This window comes from Crassostrea angulata, chromosome 1, assembly GCF_025612915.1.
Source record: "Crassostrea angulata isolate pt1a10 chromosome 1, ASM2561291v2, whole genome shotgun sequence".
NCBI lineage: Eukaryota > Metazoa > Mollusca > Bivalvia > Ostreida > Ostreidae > Magallana > Magallana angulata.
In genome coordinates, this window is record NC_069111.1 from 35682151 (window position 1) to 35700800 (window position 18650).

Here is an 18650-nt window from a genome sequence, read left to right on the forward strand (position 1 = left end):
TTTGGAAAATTGTGTTTACCAACACATATGCTTGTTTTAACCGACAAAATCAGGGAAAAGCTGTAATCCTTATCTTTCCTTATGTGTGACACTTTAAAAAAACAATAAAGGTATATATATTCAGTTTTTTTTATTTTCTGTTAAATTTACTATATTGCTTTTTATCCTATCTATGGATGGATTACCATACACAAAAAAGCTCTGCTACAATATTAATTCTAAAGATTAGAAAAACACTGATGTTATATATGATACTTGTATTTGATGACAACAGCAGTCTCTAATTCAATGTATTTTACAGCTTTTTAAGAATATGAAAGGTACTTGTGATGCCAATATTACGTTGATGCTGTTGTCAATATATATAAGTGCATATCGATAACATTTTCAAGAATAAAAATTATTCTATCCTTAAAACCAATGATATACTGTGCCGCAATTCTGTTCAATTTCACTCGGAATTTGTATTAGGTATACATTTGTTTTAATAAGGATCCACGATATAAGAGATGGTGTTGTACATGTGTTAATGTTAAATTTTCATCCTTGCTTATATAAGTATATTTTCATCATTTCATTCACGTAATGTATGTAAATGTATTTTACATACCCTAAAATGTAGATTTTTTTAATGTCATTATATAATTATTAATCATATTTAAAAGCAAAATAACTCTTTTAGATGTCATATTTACCGTTTGTTCAACAAGAAACACACAAATTGCATAACATTGAGTAAATATAACATATTATGTAAATACCACTCAAAATGTCATTGAAATGATCAAAGCGAAATGTGCATCAAATATGTTAGAATACTTCACTTATGGGTTTTTTGAGTGGGAACTTGACATTTCAAAATATGAGTGGGCAGTGTGCATTTCAAAATATTTAATCTTGTCGAAGTCTAGTTTTCTTGGTAAGAGATGTTTCTAAAATTACATTTAAAAAAAAAATACGACATCAAAGTGGACAGTGTGTCTTTACAAGTATTTGTATTCCTTTTATAGTGATAGGATTCTTCAGTATATTACGCTTTTCCAAGTATTAAAATTCAACGCAGACGTTGTACATTGTTTTATTTAAAGGGATTCTTCGTTTACTTGGGTTTCTTTCACTGATATTTTTATTCTTAATAGTTATTTCATGACCTTTGCCCACATAAATATGCTTTTCATGTTTCTAGCTAATACCAATATCAAAACAACAGACAATTATGATTCAGATATTTACCCTGATGTATATACAAAACTAAATAGACTTTTGTTTGTTTGGCGTAGTTGTCATGGCCGTTTAATCAAATGTGCAAAAATTATATAAGTACATGAATATCAGATAGATATCAGTCAGATATATAGTACATGTACATCAGATAGATTTCATACATGTACATTGAACTCGACATGCGCCGTTCAAACAATATGGCAGCATATATCAAATATATACATGTATATGTAATATACAATATTAGAAATACTCTCTTGACCCGAGGAGCCTGGAAAAAACAGTGCCCCACGGAGACAGTATTCTAATCAAAATTATGCCAAATGGATCACGGACACTGTCACGTGAACCATCCGCCAATACCAGGCGGCAATTTTGACAACAATGACACCTGTAGATATGATACATAAGAATGTCTATACTTGGACATTCTAGATTCAGATATATGTATATGATATATAATAAGATAGATAAGTTAACGGACCATGACTTGCCAGAGATATATGCTAGTATATTTTAAGGATAGGTGCGAGAGGAAGATGTCACAAACTGCACAATAGCATTTTTCAGGGAATTTATGTATATATTGTTACCCAGATCTGACAAATGCACACCATCTAATCTAAATAATCTCTTTTGAGTTATCTGGATATCTGGATATTTGATAGATGCACCATTAAGCTTTTTCAAAATAAATGTTGCAATGGCACTATTTATTCTACGCTTAGAGTTTTCACCTTCAATGGTTGATAAAGACTGCCTCCAATTACTTCTAGGTAATATATGTGACCATACAATGAGAGTGTTTGGCAAGAGGTCTGCTATTTGAGATAAAGTTAGTTTCATGAATTTTTGAATACCTTTTAGGGTATTTTGAGGGTCCCCAATATTATTACCACCGCAGTGAATTATCAAAATAGTTGGTTGTTTATTAGCTATTAACATACTTGACACAGTTGTATACAAGTACTCCCAAACCATTCCCCTTCTACCATTCCAATTAATGGTAAAGTGGTGTAATCCAAGGTTTAACTGATTTGTGGTCTCTGCATATTTCTGTGCCCAATGAATAATAAATGAGCCAATGATCCAAACTGAATCTGAAATTTATGCATGATTTAAAAGCATAAAACTAAAAATACTATCAACATGGTCTTATGTAGGATTTGAAAGCCGAGGAACTCCATCTACCCATCTGCTTGATTTGTATTTCAGAAACCCCTTTTAAGTACAGGTAAGTTGCACCTCCAATCCTAAATGAGTGCGACTTGAATGAATTTGTAGGTACCTCTAGGAATTTTAAGGATTTATACAGCAGGGATGAAAATTGATATTGAGTCAATGGTTTAGTATTGCAGTGGGCAAATAGATGTGTTGCTTGAATGCAATGCCTATGACTTTGAAATTTTTGAAAAATTTGAAACATCAAAAAAGAATCTGGTGTTTTGGGTATTCTAATGGATGAACCGTTACAAAATTGATCTGTTTTTGAGCAACCCACAAAAACTATAAACTCATCCTCCAACATTTGAACATGATTTCTTTCCAATGCCACAAGCTCACTTACTCTCAATAAAGCAAAAAATGCAATGAGAAATGCTGACTGAAATAAATGTGCTTCATATGAAGAAATAGTTAAATGTGGAATGATACTGGTAATTTGTGTTAATAAAGACAATGTAATTGGTTGTCTAATGTCCTGAGTTCTGCATGACCTTTTAAATCCTGCTAACAACTTTTTGACCAAAAAGGATTCCGTAGCATTCTGCCAACCATGTAAATTTACAACAAAACTCAAACCAGCCATATAAAATTTTGCTGTTGAAAATGCAAATCCAGATTCCTTCATATAAGCAATAAACATTACTATATGATCTATAGGTGGTGGCCACAAATGCTCAAAGGAAGCTTGAACTCTGAAATCAAAAAATGCTTGGATGCCTTGTTTATAAACTTTACTTGAGTTTTCAGATATACTGGCTTCTAACAGTTAATCTATAGTTGATGAATAATCTCCCAAAATGGAGCAGGAATATGACATGGAAAATTGTCTGCTGTAGGAGCCAACTGTCGGAATCTTGACCACTGAAAGCGAGAAATAGCATCTGCTATATTGTTATTTTTTCCCGGAACATGTATAGCTCTAACCTGGATATTATAACTAAGGGTATACAATACCAACGCTCGAATTAAAACCATGACCCTGTTATTTTTTGAAGACTTTTGATTAATGATAAGAACTAATGAGAGATTGTCAATATGTAACCATAACTTTTTTGCATAGAGTTGTTCTGCCCAAATAAAAACTCCCAAAACAATAGGCACAAGTTCAAGAAAAGTAATATCTTTTGTTGTCTCATAAAACCAATGTGAAGGCCAAGCCAAATAACACCATTGACTGCCAAATATAACCCCACACCCTTTTGAACCTGAGCTATCTGTATAAAATTTTAGTGTCTCATCATCTTGCCATGTCATAGATGGAAAAGGGTTTAAGCCATTAAACTTTGTAAGAAATTCTACCCACATTTCTAAATCCAATCTGATTTCTTTTGAAATTCTTATGAAATGGAAAGATTTTTTACCTCCTGCTAAAGCCGCATATACACGACGACAAAATGCTCTTCCTGAGGGCAAAGCTTTAACCACAAATGCAAGTGACCCTGCTAATGACTGTAATTTTTTAACGGTGACCTTTTTACAACTTAAAGCATCATTAATTTTTTCCAAAAGTTCAGTAACTTTATTTTTTGGAATGAAAATAGTTCTTGAAACTGTATCAATGCCTAATCCTAAGAAACAAATAGATGTACATGGACCTTCTGTTTTTTCTGGAGCTAATGGGATCCCTAAAATTTCAGATAACTTTATCATATGAGCCATTAACATCTCACAATCAGCTGTGTTTGCTCTACCTATAAATAAAAAATCATCTAAATAATGAATGATCCCCCTTGAATTTGACCTTTGCTGCAGCTCCCAGTGAAGGAAGGAAGAGAACATCTCAAATAATGAACATGAAATTGAGCAACCCATTGGCAAGCATTTGTCCACATAATATGAATTTAAAAACTTGAAACCTAGCAAGCAGAAATCTTCAGGACAGACTGGCAACAATCGAAAAGCACTTGAAATGTCAATTTTGGCCATTAATGCACCCTCCCCCATCTTCTGAATCAGTGACAAGGCTTGATCAAATGTAGAGTACGACACTGAACAATATTGCTGATCAATGTGATCATTGATACTATTACCCACTGGGTGTGATAAATTAGAAATCATACGCCACCCCCCTTGCTTTTTGGGGAGGATACCAATAGGATTACACCGCAAATTTGAAATAGGTGGACAGGGAAAGGGGCCTAAAATTCTACCCAATTTTATTTATTTATTTTTTCATGTAACTCAACAGCATGTTCCTCTGCAGATATCATGTTTTTAAATTCAACCTTTTTTCTAATGCCTGTATATTGAAGTGAAAACCCATTTTTAAACCCATTTGATAGAACTGTTGCTATTTCTTTGTTTGGGTAATTTACCAGTAAAGAATCGAAGTTATATGTATTGATTGGAGTGCTGCCAATATCCCATAATTTATGTAACAAGTTACATGTAGGTTTGCCGTCCTGTGGTTTGTTGTCGATTCCTGAAAAATTTGTTGTTGGAATTAAAATTTTCCGAACGAGCAGGTGCATTTTTGGGAATTTGATTAGATTGATTATTTTTGAAGCAGTTAATGGAGGGATGATATGCATTACATGTGATGCACTGATGCAAATACTTGCAATATTGTTTCTGATAAACACCTTCATAATTGTAGGCATAACATTTCAAATACCTACGAGTTGACTGATTTGACAATTGGGTTTTATTAACTGTTTGCATGTAAAACAACCATAGTTCAGCATCAATAGATCCCCAGTTTAAAGAGGAGTCTACAGACTTCTTTAAGCGAAATTGCACATCATAATCCAACCAACCTGAATTGTTACTAGCAGCCCCCCTTTTAATTGTTGACATATACCTCAAGAGTGAAATGGCTTGTAGTGGATGTTTTTCTAAGTATATAGAAGCATATATGAAAAATGCATCCATCCATTGCGAGAAGTTTGTAATTTTTGTTTCTTTATTTTTTGGTTTGACCTGAAAAACACCCCCCTCGAAAACAATTTGATTTTGCATTTCTGTGCAAGGCTCTTGAAGCAACAATTTGTTTAAATGAACAAATTCGCCATTCCAAATTTTATCTTTGAGAGCTTGGGATACATGGGATCCCAGTATAGAAGTAACACTGTTAAATGGGTTTGGCGTGTCAATATTCTTTTCCAAATAATTTTCTGTACCTTGATTCATGGGAACATGTGACGACAACGCACTTGGTGCGTCAGGGGTGGGGTTAACTATGGGCGGCATGTTGTGAGGAATCATCCCAATCATCCCGCTCCGTGACATTCCCTGGCCTGCTTCATTTGACGCCTGTGACGCTGGTGTCGTCGGAGCCGCAGGTGTTGGAGGAGTCGCTTGTGTCGGAGGAACGGGCTGTCTCACTTGACCTCCTCGACGATTTCCGCGACGACCTCGTGCCAATACACTACTCGAGCCAACTGTATTTGTTCCATTTGGCACGGCTGCGTATGGGCTTCTCGCCTTAGATGCCCTTTGGTTTCTTACCCTCAGCATGATGTTGTAATAATATGCCGGTATAAAGTAATAAAACTCGCCGATTAAAACGATAAAACTTGATTATTTCTCTAGTTGATTTTTTGTGACCGACTCAGGGAACAGTTGAATATAAAAGGAAGAGCTTAACGCGCAAGCTCCAAGACCAGGAAGTGTAGAGTTATTGCCCTTGAATTAACATTACTAGAGTTATAGTTCTTGCCCCAAACAATATGCTTAACTGCATGAAATAACAGGGTTTATCCATATTTGATAAACCTAAATAACACGGAATAGAATCCATTGCATTTAAATACATTTTTTTCATTTTGAAGATGGCTTTTATTACAGCATATATCATGCCCAACACTCCACACAGTTAGTGAATAAAAAAAGGTCTGTGCAAACTGGTTTTATTGTTAAAATTTAAAAATGTTTCATCAAATTTCTCCCATTCGCTGATAAAAGAGCTAATTTTGATTTGAGTATATCATCACGTTTACCCGATACTGTTCATTCTTGAAATAGAAGATGAAATGTTTCACATCGGATATAAAACTCGCACTATCTATTCTGCAAAATAAATAACCCATCTGCTAGACCCTTTGGACCGTGATTGGTGCTTTCTCACAGAGTACAAACACTTTTTGGCTTATAACTTTTACATATTTTTTTCGTATCTCTTCTTGTGCAAAAACATACTGACACAATAAAATACTGCTCATGCTCCACGTTATATTTTCGAACTGCAGTTTGCCAACAAGGGAATCGATGCCGTTAATATATGCAAATTTCCTAATCAAAAAAGTTCAGTCCAGCATTCCTCCATATTTCAAGATAAAGTCAACCCCTTGTATTTCCTACAATTATACTTCAACCATTGCTTCCAAACATTTCAATTAAAAACAAACTCTACAAGACCTTAACATCGAACATCTGAAAGATAATCCTCCGTGCTCATGTTCTTCTTCGCCCAACAACTATAGTCCTGCCGGTCACGTCTTAGTCTGAATTTAATCTGAAAAAGAACTGGATACCTTGTCAGAGTGGGTTAGAAGCATCAGATGTATATTAAAATCTCGTATTAAACGACTGAGAGGTCACATGAAAATAAAGCAGAAGTGAGAAAAGAACTAAATAAATTGCACGATCAGTATGTACTAATCCCAGCTGATAAGGCAAGTGACAACAGTGTCTTTGTTTGTAAGGCACATTATATTAGTTGCATTTTCAAAGAACTAGGTTTTGATTCTACACATATACTTGCTGTGGCCTTCAACTCAACATTCAGGTATATCGACGACGTATTATCAATTAACAATTGTTATTTCCATACTTGCGTTGTCTCGATATATCCTAGTGAACTTGAAATAAAAGATACCACAGTCTGCATCACCTGTTTCATATTTGGATATTTTACTGGACATGGACATTGATGGTAACCTAACTACAAAAGTTTATAATAAACGCGATGACTTCAATTTTTCTATAGTCAACTTACCTTACTTATGTTGCAATATATCTTCATCACCTGCATATAGTGTTTTTGTCTCTCAGTTGATTCGATCGCAAGGGCATGCTCTTCGTATGAACAGTTTCTATGACGTGACAAGCTACTTACAAACAAGTTGATAATAAAGGACCATCAACAGTCTCGCTTGAAGTCATCTTTTCGTAAGTTCTATGGTCGATACAACGACCTTGTCAGCAAATACAATCTTCCACTGGGTCGCATGCTAACTGGCGTTTTTCATACTAATTGTTGGACCATAATTAATTACCTAATTGTCTCAGGACATTTTCGACCCCCCCCCCCCCCGATTACGAAAAAGAGCACACGGTGGGTGTGACCTGTCAGCAGAGGATGCTCACTCCTCCTAGGCACCTGATCCTACCTCTACCTATTTGGAGGTCCGTGGTGCTCTGCTTTGAATTTGTATTTCGTTTTATGGATTTTTGAGATGGTTTGTTATTGTCATTTTTTCATGAGTCAAAAGCATAATCATAAACTATTTGTTTCTCGGAAACAAAGTGTGCAAATATACGTACATTTGAAATATGGCGATTTTTATTTATAAGTTTTAAATGTTATGTACGTATATTTAATGTTATATACGTATATTATATATTTAAGAATCCTAAACTCGGAATGAATATCTAATGATATTAATTCTTTGCAGAATGTATGACAGAGAACTTTATAAACAGTGTATTTATTGTGTCGTGACTGCTTAATTAAAGAACTGTAAAAACTGAAACGGGATCAAAGAAGTTAATTTAATTTAATAAGTATTTTATTCAAGTATATAAATACATTGAAATGGATTGAACAGCAGGCACAATGCCTATTTATGTTCTCTCCTGTAGTCAAGGTATAATATGAGTAATTATATAATTATATATAATATATATATACATATATATTGCCATGGAATTTTGTATAATAGATTAATATTGTAAATAGTATTGGAAGGAGGTACAGTGCAAAAAAATAAACAAAACAAATAGCTTATGATAGGAAAATGAAAATAAAAAAAATAGAAAAATAATGGTTAATTGCTAAGGTTGGAAATAAAAAAGTATATGTAATGTAGGGAAAAAATGAGAAAGAAAAGAAAAAACATGTAATAAAAACAAAACAAAAATTAATAACATAGTAGAAAAAAATGGAAAGTTTGGGGGGATGGGGTGGGAGGGGGAGGGGGAGAACAAATAAGCAATAAAAAATGAAAAGAAAGGAGTGTAAGGAAAGTCAGTGGTACCCATTTTGATACATTTTTTATACAATGTGTACATTTTTACCTATGCATTTACTTAAATCTGTTTGTACTTTTTATGTAAAAATGAATTTTATCAAATAATAGTAAGTTATTTTGAAATGTTAGTTTATCACTTCCAAAAAGTAGATTCTTAATTGTGATTGGTATGGAATTGTCGTTCATATAATCAAATAGAGATTTTCTTTGGGAGGCATATGATGGACAGTGTAAGAAATAATGTTAAGAGTCTTCCACTTCAAGAAAGCACTTCTGACATAGTGGAGAAGCAATAAGGTGGTGTGAATAAAGGTCAGCATTTAAGTTACTACTGTTATTTCTCAGCTGACAATGCCAAATATTTTCTAATCTTTTGCCATGGTTAAATAATTTATGCATATACAGTTTTTTACTATTAATATTTTTGAGGCTGTTCTTAAATGCTGAAACTGTAGTTATATTTTTTGTATTTTGAGGTAGATTGTTCCACAATATAATTGTAGATGGTATAAAACTATTGAAGTAAGATGTTGTTCTTGCAACAGGTGTGCGATAGATGAAATTGTTTCGAAGATTGTAGGTATTATGTGGGGGGAAACATTCACCAACAATATTAGATAAGTATTCAGGGGTATAATTGTTTAATATTTTGAACAATAATATTAATTTATGGTTACTTCTACGTTTCTTAAGTGTTTCCCAGTCTAATTCCTGATATAGGTATTGTTTAGATGAGTTTCGTCTAAGACCAGTAATTATTCGTGCAGCTTCAATCTGTATACTTTCCAATAAATTATTTTGTTCATCTGTGCAATTGTCCCAGACTACATCACCATACTCTAACACAGGGCGAATAAATGCAAAGTAAATTTTAATCAAAGATTCCCTATTTATTTTATATTTGAGTATGCGTAGCATGTTCAATCTTTGGCATGCTTTTTCGTAGATATTTGATATATGATGTGACCATCCCCCATTTGATTGCAAAGTAAGTCCTAAATGACAATGATTATTTTTTTGGATAATATTGTTTATAGTGTTACCAAAAGAGACCTGGGGATGGGTTTTTTCTTTCTGGAAAAGTTAACATTTATTGTTTTGCTTGGATTAAAATCCACCAGCCATTGATTAGACCACTGTTTGATTTTTTCAAGATCAGCTGTTAATGATTTAGCTGAATTATTATCAATATCATCAACTACTACAAAAAGTGATGTGTCATCTGCAAAGAGTCTTATTTGGTTGCATATATTTTCAACAATATCATTAATGTAAATAAGAAAGAGGAAGGGTCCTAACACTGACCCCTGGGGTACTCCTGCATTAGTGGTTTCAATTCCTGAGGAATAGCCCTCGATGACAACCTTTTGTGTTCTATCAGTAATATAGTTTTCTATCCATCAAAGGATTTCTCCTCTGATTCCATATTGTTGTAATTTATAGATGAGACCTTTATGCCAGACCTTATCGAAAGCTTTTGATATATCACAAAATATGAACATAATATCTTTACCTTTATCAAGGTTAAATATTATAATATTATAAATTTCAGTAAGCTGATTAATAGTGGAATCAGAGGGCTGAAATCCTGATTGGTTTTTAAATAAAAGATTGTGGTCCTTCATATAATTGTGCAGGGTTTTTAAAAGAATTTTTTCCAGTATTTTACATAAGGTGCATGTGAGTGCAATTGGTCTATAGTTTGAGGGGTCCTCTGGGTTGCCCTTGTTCTTATATACAGGTGTAATATGTGACAATTTCCATATAAAAGGTAATTCTTGATGTTGAAGTGTAAGGTTAGATAATTTAGCGATAGGATGTTTGATTGAAGGTATGATATTTTTAAGAATCTTAGGTGAGATACCGTCTGGGCCTGGAGGTTTGGTGATATTTAGATTTGATAATTGATCAACAACATCTTGGGCTGTGATGTTAATTCTTTCTATGCTGTGAGGGGGCCCTGGGCCCTGAGGTGGAAGCCTGGGTTCATTAGTTGTTTCTATATGTGATATGCTTGCAAAATGTTTGTTAAGTTCTGATGCTTTATCTACTGGGTGTATATGTATTTTACCATTTGAATTTATTGGAGGTGGTACTTTTTTTTTTATTGTTACACTTTGATAATGATTTCACTATTCGCCACCATTTACCAGGAGGAATTGATTTATCTAGTATTTGTGATGTAAGCTTTTGTTTATACTTGTTTTTTTTTCAGTACGAACCATGTCAATAACCTGATTTCTTAAGCAACGATATTTGTTCCATTGGTAGTCACTATTAGTTTGTTTTGCTTTATAATGGATCCTATTACGTTGGCGCATTTTACGTCTTATGGCATTGGTCATGAATGGTTTATCAGAAGGGCGAATGACAACTACTTTTTTAGGAATGTGTTGGTTCACATGCTGTGTGAATACATCTGTGAAGTTTTTATAGACATCATTAATATTTGTAGAGTTAAATACATCCCTGTCCCAATTGACCTGAAGTAGATCACTATTTAGTGAGGTGTAGTCAGCATGTGCGTAGTCTGTAAGTATTCTTCTATATGCCCTTTGTTTGTAAGTTTTAAAGTGAATTTCAAGGGTTACTGGACTGTGTGTACTACAAAATGGGGTTAATACATCTATGTTCTCAATTCTTTCTACAGCGTTAGTAATAATTAGATCTATACAAGTACCCCTTGTGGTGGTATAATTAGTTGGTTGAGTTATAACATTTGTAAGGGGAAAATTTTGGAGCATATGCTTAAATACATGGTAACCATCAGCTAACATATCAATGTTAAAATCACCCATCAAAAATATGGGTAAGCCAGTGTCTATAGCATTTTCTAGTGATATTGCTAAGTTGTCAAGTACATCAGCCCTGGAATTTGGAGGTCTATACATAACCCCAGTTAAAAATTTGTTATTAACACAATGAATTTCTAACCATATGATTTCAATATTTGGATTACTCAGGTCGTTGCGTATCAAAAACTGCAAGTTGTTCTTAGCATAAATTATAACTCCACCTCCAAATCTATTACGGTCTAATCTGACAGGCTTGTGAAATCCCTCAAATTCAATTTCCTCATCAGAAATCAGAAATCAAAGAAGTTATACTATACCTGAGTTATCCTACCAAAGCACAGCTTACAGTATAATTTTGCACTTTACACACGCAATGAAATGGTTGAAAAGTTAGTTTTACGGTAATCTGCATGCATCAAGGAAAACCACTATTGCTTCTAAAACTACGAAACTATTAATATACATGTATATAATTTGATATGATTTTGATATTTAACTATGCTAAAGGTAAAATATCTATTATATATTGAAAATTAAAATGAATCAATTTAAGTTGTTATGAATGAAAAACTATTTATCCTTTATTGAATTCTAATTCAACATTGTCTTGTTCAACCATGCGCTCTCTCTCTCTCTCTCTCTCTCTCTCTCTCTCTCTCTCTCTCTCTCTCTCTCTCTCTATTACATAGAAAAAAGCTCTGGCTGAACAAAACTAGTTCATACCGGCTCTGCATTAACGCACAGTTACTTAAAACGTTTATAAAATATAACCGTTACGGATCACTTTTTGGTGGCTGGTAATGAAATGATTTGATGGTTTATTTTGGTATTTATTTTGTTTTAAGTACACAAAATTAACTTAACCCGAGAATTGTCTCCCTTATACACATGTTATAGACGCAAATTGAAGTAAGTTATTAACATTGGTTTAGAATAATGTTGTTTTTTTTTTCATTGGAACATTTTAGGAATGATTTTACGAGTTTTCATCCGACTTAAAACTATTGTGGTATCTTATAAGCAACAATAAATATAGGTCATAATCGATTTCTTTGTCAAGCACAAAGTTAACATGACAAGACAAAAACCCTATGATATCAAACAAGGCTTATTTTTATATAACCAAAAGATCGGCTCGTCAATAGACAGTTGTTTTCTATGAACACAATAGAGACTGTTGTTTATTACTTGAATAATCAATATTTTACATTTACACTGCAGTTTTTGTTACAAACTTAAACAGATGTCTATTGAAGTCTGAGCTATATTCGTCCATATTAAAAAAAGATAAACTGTGAATTCTTAAATTAACTGCTATTTACGATTTTTCATAGTGCACAATCCCACCCTTTTCGGATTTTGTTGAGTAAAAATTAAATCAAAACTTTTGGTTTAAAATGTCATTTATTTAATGTGACAAAACTAATGAAAATTGAATATCAAAAAATGATAGGGGATCAGACTAAAAGTATTCTCACAAAATAAAGGCGACTTATCTATATAATGATCCCCTATATTCACAGATAAAAAGCATTTTTCAAAATATATACAATACATTTAGTCTTAGCAAAAAGATATAACCCAAAGCAATAAAATACACCATATTAATTACATATAAATAAGGTGATATTAGAATAAAATCATTGATACAAAAACATATGTGTATGTAAGTAAGGAAGGGAAACAACTGACGATGTAGACTAGAATTATAAAAGGTCATTTCCAAAGGCTATTAAACGTTTCAACTTAATACTAGTAGAACATTCTTACATCATTTAAAATTGTTTGCAATAAACTAATGTAACACAAGTATGCAAATTATGGTTAATTCAGTGACTTTTCGAGTACGTATTGAGTTGTTTTGTAACGCTTTTCATATTTTCTTTGAGACGTAGCATTAACTAATTTATTTCTGATATAACAAAGAACTATAATTCACTCATGGTCCTAAGCTGGTAAATACTTTTTGAGTGGTGTTTCGTCGCTAGTTCTATTTGGACGCTATAATTGATTATGCATCTTTTTATCACATACTGTACGGCTAAATGAAAATTGGACAAATATTTTGATAAAAGTATTTTAAATGTACTCCGAATATTTTATGTCATTCAAAAAAGAGGTTAACATTTTCGTTTCTATAGAGTCCGTGCGCATTCTGAATATGTATCTTTCTTTTTGCTTTGGAAGATAACTCATATTTGATAGTGATTTTCTTTAATTGTGTTCTTCTGACAGCTAAGGTAAGGCGTACATTATATCCAGTAATATTTGTGATGATCGAAAGAACTGGTAACGATAGCATTGCCTAGCGATTTAATGATAAAATTATTTTTATTTGTATGCAATTTTTTAGCGTTACATAAATAAATTTGTGTGGACGATATTGTTCTACCTGTTTCTGATTTATGTATTAAATTTAATTAAAATACCAAAAAAAAAAATAGAGCGGAAATAGAACAGAAAACAGCGCATAATTTCCCGAATGCAGAAAATAATTAAAAATAAAATTATTTCGCGGGGTCCGAAGAACAAGTAAGTATATTGATGTGGCCTTTTGCAAATTATGTGACACAAAAAAAAACCCCCGTAATTAAGGTATATTTTCTAGCAATTGTTATGAAGCATCAACGATAAAGTTGTTCCTTTTTAGATTTCTTTAATGTGTAAGTTCCTTTACTAGACTTTGAACTAAAAATAGTTTTTAACTTTAGCTAAATGCCCTATTTTTATCATCTTAATACCCCATAAAAATATTGACATAGAACTAAAATGTTAAAAGATAAATAGATTCAAATGCACAATTAAGAGGTTAATGTATATCTAATGAAACAATTTTTACACATTTTAGAAGAAATCCGTCTTTCAACTCATAACATTAAACAATCATTTGGATCAAGAAAACAAACTTATAAACTATAAGGGCGATAAATATATGTCTTTCTAACTTTGTCTAAGATCATATAGAAAGAGCATTCGTATTTATCTTTTATCTTCAAAACGCAGTAATGAAATTACGTTTGTTTATAATGGTCATATACATGCACCTAACCACTCAAAAAAGCATTTCATTCTGCGTTTGATTTTTTTTTAACTTTTCACATCTCTGTCACTGTGTATTTTTTCTTCCACGGGTTCAGACTAAATGAAAACCAAAATCGTCCTCTCTGTAAAAAATGATCATATTTTCATTAAAAAGGGTGTAAATAACAAATGAATCAATTTCACAAAGAATTTCAAATCTGCAGCAAGTAAGTCTGTAGAAGCACTTTTATCATTTATCAACATTCATTATATATTGTAAAAATACATAAACACAATAACCTTAGAGTGTTCTCTGTTAGTGCATTAATAACATCATAATTCATTTAACATTTTTAATGTACATGGACTGAAACGAGACTTAAAAATTTCTGAATATTTCAGTTAAAGCTATGTTTAAACTTGTTATTTTAAATTAATATATATGAGCTATACCGTGTTCTCTTCCTCTGATATCAGTTTTAACGTGTTGTTTGTAGATTCATATTCAGACATCACTAAGCTCTGGGGAAAAAGATTCGTTTTGATAATGCCAAAAAATCGTTGAATAATCATAATCTATTTAAATTATAATAATCTTAATAAATTAGTTGAATTTCTCTGTAATTTTTATTTTAAGAGGAAACGAAACTGGCTTACTTTTTCGTGAGAAACACTTGAACAACAATCAGTGGATGTTGTTTTTTCTGTCAAAACTGAGTTCGATTTTTTGACGGTTTTATTTCGAAGTCTTTCAAATATACCCTTTTTCTAAAAGCAAAAAAAATCATAATGAATTATGGCAAAAAACTCTATCCCTAGACATTTTATTTTAAAGAAAGTACAAAACTATAGTAAAAATTACATCATTAGAGTATTTCCTTACTTTCATTGTGAACAACAAAGCATTGGATTTAGATGATGACTGACTGTGCGATACAGAAGTGGTTTCGGTTTTGCTGTGTTCAGTGATACTAATAAGGGTAGTTAAGACTGGATATCTGTTCTTTAAACCCTGCATCACCTAAAAATTATAAGAAATGTTATATGGCTGTGATGAAAAAACAGGAAAATTTATAATCACTTATTTGTATTTTTTGCATTTTTCATACTAAAATGATTTTAAAACTCAAATTGGCAAAATGAAGTTATCCAAAATTCAAATTTAATTAATATTGTTAGATTTTTAGACCCATATTCTAACCTTTTTATTCAACAGCACGTGCGAAACAAATATGAAAAACCCCTGAAAATGTATAAAAATATCTCAATTGATAAAGAGTATATAAAGAAATATTCGATTTTATTAGCATTAATAAAAATGTATGAAAGTCTCACCTGCAATGAATTTGCAATGACAAAAATATACTGAAACACATCAGCCTTTTCGTTAACAGCCAGAATACCGAATAGCCAGGTTACACCTAGCACTGGTAAAAGTGTTCCAAGGGATCGTAAACCGGACCTGTCCATAGAACAAAAAGTGATTAAAGCAAATATTACGTTTATGGTTTCTCTACAAAGATATTAAGCTTCATACTAATTATTGTTTACGTTTTTACTCATTAGCACGATTCGTGTCAAAATCTTTTATTTTTTGAAGTTTATTTGGTTTTGTTAAAATAAAACAATACAACTAATCTGAACTCGATAAATAAAGTGCATTAACAAATATTTACATTTACTTTCTTTCCCTCTATTTAATTGCATTGGTTGATTTGAGTGATATTTACGCATAACACAGAAGACCCAATCACCAAATCTGGTGCGTAGGAATACATTCAGTATTCCTTCAGTATTTCTCGAAGAACATGAACTGACTCTTCTCGCGACTTCAAACCGGATCACGACCTGATATTATACTTACGCTGATTAATATTTCATTGATGTAAATACATTTTGACTGTTAAATAAATTCAATTGATTGATTTCTTAGTGTACCAAAAGTAAGTTCATTAAATCACAGAAAGACAAATAAAATTGTGTTATTAGAAGTAAAACGCTGTGCACTATTTTTGTCAGCATATTTCGGCTGTTCAAAGGGCTCTTCCGTTAATTTCGCATTACTCGTTGAAAAAGTCAGAGCTTTTTATAAACAAATTATATTTGCGGGAAGGAAATAAATGTTTAAAAACGTAAATATTAGCATTGAATCATTATTTTTTGATAGATGTGGTCTCATAACTGCAACGGTGTGTGCAGACAAATTATCATAACGCGCACACACCGTTGCAGTTATGAGACCACATCTTTCAAAAAATAATGATTCAATGCTTAAATAAACGATTGTTCAGTATAGCTATTTATTGGTTTTACTTACGTTGCTTTTTTCTGAAGTGAGGATTTCATCATTGCGCTCGATGCACACAGTACTCTCACCAGTGAAACAATTATCAGTAAGTTAAACTGGAGAAAGACATACATATCGTGTTCTTATAAGTTATAATATTTTCTCCATCTTTACTATCACCTAACCGACTTTTTTATTTTGCAAAATCAGTTACAATTTTTTAAAATAGTCATTGCTGAGTTTTTTTTAAACAGAATTATAACTTGTGAATGAACTGTGCAATTATTTTAATAATAGTTTAAGAAAAACCTACATGTATCTGGATTTACACAACAATATAAACACAAGTGATGAATAACAAACATATCAAAGTAATTATCAAACTTTTGATATATCATTAATAGTATCCAACATTCTACTTACCATGCTAATTAAACAAACGGGAATGATAAACAAGTAGAGGGAACCGCTTTTTGGCGACAGCCAGCAACTAAATAGTAAAAACAAGTCAGTATCTAACAGAATCATAGTGGCAGGAACGCACATTAATCAATTAAATCGTTATACTATCTTACTACAAAGTATTCAAAAGTTTAATCAATTATTGATATAAATACATACTAATATTTAAGGTGATAATCTTTTCCCCAGAACGCTCCAAGAGTTGTTGTTGTAATAATGACAGGAAGACCTGTATGCAATATATATATATATATAGAACTTCAGCAAATGAATTATATTTTTTCACGCACATGTAAATTGAAATAAATATATTTCAAACTGCTAGTAAAAAGGATTCAATACAATATTAAACCACATTCTGAATTCGAATTTTATTTGAAAACAAAGTAAAATATTGATATTCAGATATATGTCTAAACAAATCATAGTATGTTGTAAAAGAAACAATCATGTTGAGTTATAAAATAAAACAACAAATAACAAGGAAAGAGTAAATGCTGTTGTAACGCGAAGTTTTGATTATTATTCAACAAGACAATCAAACTTATTCAATTCCTTTGTTTCCATTAAGTAATGTTTAGGGACAATTCAGTTGTTAATGCTACAGCAAATAACATGCATTGGTGTTTTTAAAAGCAGTTGCTAGATTATCTAGTTTAGATAACGTCTTAATACCATCCATTAATGAATAAATAATTTAACTATTTTTCTATTTAAAAAAACCCATTTTAAATTTGTACGTTAAGATTATGACATTCTGATATTGTTTTAACAAAGCTGTAATAAATTGAATATATGGAGGATTTCGACGGGGTTTTTTTATTTAATACCTCCTGTTTACAAATCTAGAAATCAAATAATTTTAGCTTTATAATATGTTCTGTTATGAAAGTTAAATTTGTATAGCAACATTTTGTAAAATAAATAAAAACAGAGAGTAAAAGCAAACAACTAACATTTATTTAAATTTCAAAACAAAAGCCCATGTAGCATAAATATACATCTCACGCAACGGTGAACGGTTAATTTTTAAAGACCTATAACTCATTTAAAATGTTAACACATATGTGATATAGGCCTAATCATAAGGAACACATCTTAAGGTCAGACGACACTTTCCTTGATTTTATATAATTTTTTCCTTAAATTTGTTATTGATTTACCACTACTTTGACAAGCTTTCTTGGAAAAAAAATGATGCACCTTACCAGGCATTTGTGCAAGATACTAGAATATGCAATTTCCTAGAAAATCTTATTGAAAATACACTTGAGTTGTTGATATAAAAAACACTTACATATATATATAATTTTAATTTTAATTATTTTAAAAATGATAATTAATAATAATGATAATTGTAATTGGTATATTATCAGGTCGTTGAAATTTTGATAAAATAATAATCAGTGTTTGAGAAACGTGTCGTCCGACCTTAAGTACTAAAAG

General features: G+C 31.7%; 1 protein-coding gene and 1 pseudogene across 5 annotated transcripts in view; both read right to left on the reverse strand.

Annotated features, from left to right (window-relative positions):
* Positions 1–1199: 1199 nt before the first annotated feature.
* LOC128187933 (uncharacterized) lies at positions 1200–5904 on the reverse strand (annotated as a pseudogene).
* A 6943-nt stretch (positions 5905–12847) lies between these two features.
* Positions 12848–18650, reverse strand: part of LOC128187869 (uncharacterized) — a 55799-nt gene continuing 49996 nt past the window's right edge. For 2 of the 5 annotated variants that reach the window (XM_052858543.1, XM_052858521.1), the window contains 9 exons: positions 17364–17433; positions 17166–17232; positions 16773–16858; positions 15791–15917; positions 15657–15698; positions 15339–15476; positions 15113–15223; positions 14909–14977; positions 12849–14598 (listed from right to left, as the gene is read on the reverse strand). In XM_052858543.1, coding sequence (XP_052714503.1) covers positions 14530–14598; positions 14909–14977; positions 15113–15223; positions 15339–15476; positions 15657–15698; positions 15791–15917; positions 16773–16858; positions 17166–17232; positions 17364–17433 — 779 coding nt within the window. In that variant the 3' untranslated portion in view covers positions 12849–14529. Of the gene's footprint in view, positions 14599–14908; positions 14978–15112; positions 15224–15338; positions 15477–15656; positions 15699–15790; positions 15918–16772; positions 16859–17165; positions 17233–17363; positions 17434–18650 lie in introns of all 5 variants that reach the window. The other 3 variants (XM_052858528.1, XM_052858552.1, XM_052858535.1) reach the window with 3 other exon arrangements.